Source organism: Phalaenopsis equestris, unplaced genomic scaffold (genome assembly GCF_001263595.1).
Source record: "Phalaenopsis equestris unplaced genomic scaffold, ASM126359v1 Scaffold000410, whole genome shotgun sequence".
NCBI lineage: Eukaryota > Viridiplantae > Streptophyta > Magnoliopsida > Asparagales > Orchidaceae > Phalaenopsis > Phalaenopsis equestris.
In genome coordinates this window covers 312,859-317,077 of record NW_018164851.1, presented here as the reverse complement: position 1 = coordinate 317,077, position 4,219 = coordinate 312,859, and the positions used below count along the sequence as shown (strand labels likewise).

At 37.1% G+C, this 4,219-nt stretch overlaps 1 protein-coding gene across 1 annotated transcript in view; it reads right to left on the bottom strand.

Annotated features, from left to right (window-relative positions):
* The window catches only part of LOC110026977, a 46,982-nt gene extending 43,006 nt beyond the window's left edge, over positions 1 to 3,976 (bottom strand). The window contains exons 1-5 of the mRNA XM_020728224.1: positions 3,713 to 3,976; positions 3,332 to 3,647; positions 3,198 to 3,235; positions 1,761 to 2,031; positions 474 to 760 (exon numbers count right to left, since the gene is read on the bottom strand). Of these exons, the coding sequence (XP_020583883.1) occupies positions 474 to 760; positions 1,761 to 2,031; positions 3,198 to 3,235; positions 3,332 to 3,647; positions 3,713 to 3,798 (998 nt within the window). The 5' untranslated portion in view covers positions 3,799 to 3,976. The remainder of the gene's footprint in view (positions 1 to 473; positions 761 to 1,760; positions 2,032 to 3,197; positions 3,236 to 3,331; positions 3,648 to 3,712) is intronic.
* Positions 3,977 to 4,219: the final 243 nt, after the last annotated feature.

Sequence of the window (4,219 nt, the reverse complement as noted above, 5' to 3'; positions counted from 1 at the left end):
TTTGGCCTAATATATTTATATATATACGCTGAAAAAAAGAAATGGGCTAAGCATGATATTCAATAATATTAACAAAAGGTCATCCTCAATTCAATTAAAGAAAACATGGTTATACTAACAAAAATTACAGTCCCCTAGTTGTTTATACTATTGCAGCCACAAAATTTACAAGTTGTCCAATGAAATTAAAAGGTCAACTATACCAAGCGTACAAGGTTCGAATCATTTTCATTACACAACGGAACTACCACCGTCTCCCACAACTATTTCTGCACATCAAAAATGTAGAATGCATATTGAAACCCATGACAAAATCAAAATAAGGCAAGCAAACCATTTCACCCTAGCCTAATATTAACATCAGGACTTGAGATCCAAAATAAGGCACCAAAACCTTAAAACTGCATTAAGGCATTAGATAGGCAACAAATAAAAACAATTGAAGTGAATTTCATAGAGGGTCATATTCTTACTCTGAAGTTAGTCTCTTTGCCAAGAAGATTTTCAGCGCTGCTCCAATATCAAGTCTAGAGAGTGCTTCTATCTCAGAGTATTCTGAGACCTGATTTTCTGTTGCCGAGCAGACACTGCCTATAATAAAAAGTCCCACAAGAGGCATAGGTAGCACACGTGAAACTTGCAGAAGCTTCGATCTCCAAGGATCAAGATCATCTGGAACTGAAGCTGATTGCATAAGAGCTTTTGTAGATTTTAAGGTCATATCCCTAGCAAATGTGAACAGGCTTTCACCTTTCTCAAGCTGCATAAAATTCAAATTTGAATATCAAAAGTTGAGCTTAGTTTATAAACAACAATATTTTTATGAATTTACTAGGAGAAAGCAAATTAATGAGAAAATACAAAACATCAAAAATACTCTATAAACTCATGTTTATGCTAACTAATTTCTAAGATCATGAATAAACAAAAGGTTTCTAAAAAATAAATGTTGTCGATATGGCAAAATTTGACTTCAAATCTAGACCAAGTTTTTTAGCTTTTCGACTTATGTAAATCAAATTTTCCTCGCAAAGGATTTATGCAATTCATAAATAAATTTGACGAGTGAAAAACAAATAAAATAAATAAGGCCAAAATACAGAGTTGAAGATACTCCCTCACTTAGCCAAGGAGTGTTCAAGATGCACTCCCGCTCTCCCTACCTTCCTCAATCCCAATTGTCACCTCTACTATAAGCAAAATCCAAAAACAAGAATTTTTAGCAAGGCCACCTTCAAATCTCTCTGAGGTTTACAAAAAATATCGCCCGGGTGCTTTGTTTCAAAAGTCTCCACATAGGGCCATAGCATTCCCGTTTGATATAACTTTGGTCCATTGAGAATATGTTATCCTCAATATTTCTCAGGGTGCAATCATAATAAAATCTTTTAGTTCTTCATAACTCGAATGAAAGAGAAAGGGCTCAAATGAGTAAAAGAATATCAGAACGAAAGCTTCATAGCAGAAGCAATCAAAATAAATACCTAAACCATTAAATGCACTAAAGGTGTCAGGCATAGTTTTAAATGACAACAATTTATAGCCCACTAATTTCAATGTCAATGCTGCACGAAGAACAATCTTCTACAACTATTTTAAATTCCATCCCAAAAAAAAAGTTACCATTGGCGAAGAGTGGTGTAAAGGACCATGATTATTCTGGACAAATAAATACAATCAGAATATTTTTTCCCATCTGCACTGCTAACATGGTTGAAGGCTAAATTTTATGAACTTATTAAATGTAAGAGAGAGTGTACCTGAAGCATTTTAAAGGTCTCAAAGTCAAGATCAGCGTGTAACCAGTTGTCAGCCTGGTAATTGAGGCAGTCCAGCTGGAAATCCAAAGCAAGAATTCGAGCCATCTGCCTTTGGATAAATCCCAGAATACTGAAACTTCTAAAGCGTGACGATTTGAGGCTTTTAGTTGAACCAGAGCTCCTCCTATGTTCTAAATTCTCTCTGCTTGTCACCATCTCATACAGGACACAATCATAGAACTCAAGTTCCTTCTGCAGAGTATCAAAGTACCTGCAATTTAACATTGATCAAACAGCAGTTTAATAAACCAAAATTTTGACAATATTGAAGTAAAACAAAAAAAACATGCTTTCATTATAGTTGGTACAGCTCATGGATTTTGGTGTCAAGTGGAAAGCAATCAATAAAACAGATGGCAACTAAAAAGTGCAACTTTAGCTCCAAACGCTATTGACTACTCATTTAAAGAGAATAGATTGGAAGTGAGGCATTGAAATGTTATGAAGATGTGATGGTGGCCTTTGCTCAACTGGAATGATGAATGGGGAAATAAGAGAAGAGAAACATGATTCCGTAACAACCGGAACTCTTATCCATCGAAATATTGTCCGCTTTGGCCTAATAGTCTCACAGTTTGGTCCTATTGGTGTTACTCCAGGGAGGTCACCTATCCCAGAAATGCTCCCATAATAGCACAGTTAACTTTGGAGTTGTTGATAAAATTCCAAACAACATACCAGAAAGTGCATCAATTCTTAAGAGCTTAGATTCATACTATTTTAAGTGGTATTAAACCTAAGTAATTGACCTTCTCATCAGTTTTCTTAAATCAGAATCATCCAACAAGATGTTATGTTTCTAGAAATGATCTTTGCAAGGCAGTGCCCATCATGTAGCACCTTGTCCTATATATAGGATTGTTAACAATCCGATTTTGAGTTGACCTCGAGCTAAGCTAGGTCAGCTCAAAATCTGCTCGAAAAAATTCAATCCAAAATTTTGGGCCATTTAACACCCTAGTACCAACGCCACCGTAAGTCTCATTTAACACCCTAGTACCAACGCCATCATCCCATTCACATCACCATCTTCTAAAATACGTGGAACAAAATGCCCTCTCATTCGAATATTATTTCAAGCAATTGAAGAGAAATAGCACCTTCCAGAATGGTTAATTCACGTGTATACTTGAAGAAAGATCTCAATTTTCATTTCAACATAAATTAAAGCTATAAACTCATATATTGCAGCATACCAAGTTGAAATTCTACACTTTCCCATTTCTGTAACTCAGACATCAGCAGTTGTAGTAAATCAGCATACCATGACAAAAGGTAACGGCAATTGTAGAATGACAAATTCGCACGATCAAAAATCAAATTCACTACTTCGGAAACAAAATGAAAAGCTTACATTGAATGATAGAAAGAACTTACTCTTTGTCCGCGATGTGAATTGTTGAAACCAAATCCACCTACAACAAAAAAATTCAATCCAAAAATACTTACAAACCTCATTGAATATTTAAGTAAGAGAAAAAAAAATAAGGTGCCAATGGCAACACAGCAACCTGAAGAAAAGGATTCAGAAGGAACCACGGGAAACTCATTCTGTAGCTAACCACAGCCGTCTGCAACTCCTCCGTACCCCTACCGTTCCCGCTACTGCCTCCATATCCTCTCTTAAACCTCATGAAATCAGAAATAGAGTTTCTCTGCAAGAACTGTTCCGCACCTCGACCATTTTCATCAATGGTTGTTGAGTCCTTTAACGAAGCCCTCGCCCGCTGGAAACAAGAGTGAATTCGGACTGGATACTGCGAATGCCTTTGAGATCGAACTGAATGTTTCGGGAACAATTTGGGCTTCTCTAGAAAAGATGCGACTGCGGGAAGAAAGACGGAGAGAATTGGTTATCGTGCGTACCCAATGAAATCACGCCACGATATCCCGTGGGTGAAGTGGGCTCGGTGAAGGTATTGGTTGGAAGTGAGGAAGAAATGGGATAGTAAGCGATCGAGAAGGATCCACCTGCCATTTCCCAAACCGCCGGCAAAGGCGGAGAATGCAGGCCTATCGGAAGCGCGGCGAGAGACTGGAAGAAAGACGGAGAGAAGAAAGACGGAGAGAATTGGTTATCGTGTGGCCGCGAAGAGAACACCAAGACGCAACGCAACACTGCCTTGCGGAACTTTTTCAGAACAAAAAATATAATATAAATTTGGCTTGTTTTTTCGGGGAAGTTAGGCCGTTTGTGGTGACTTATAACTATGGCTGTGTTTTTTAAGACTTTATGTTTTTCAAAATGGTATCTGTCGTATTTGAGTTTTTATATTAAATATAAGTTGCGGATAGTTACGGACATATCTTAGAACAAACTGTTTATCCTGAAACGCAAAAGTTGTCGGCCCAAAGTAAATATGCACAGTTAGAATATATAATTTTATGATAGAAAATAA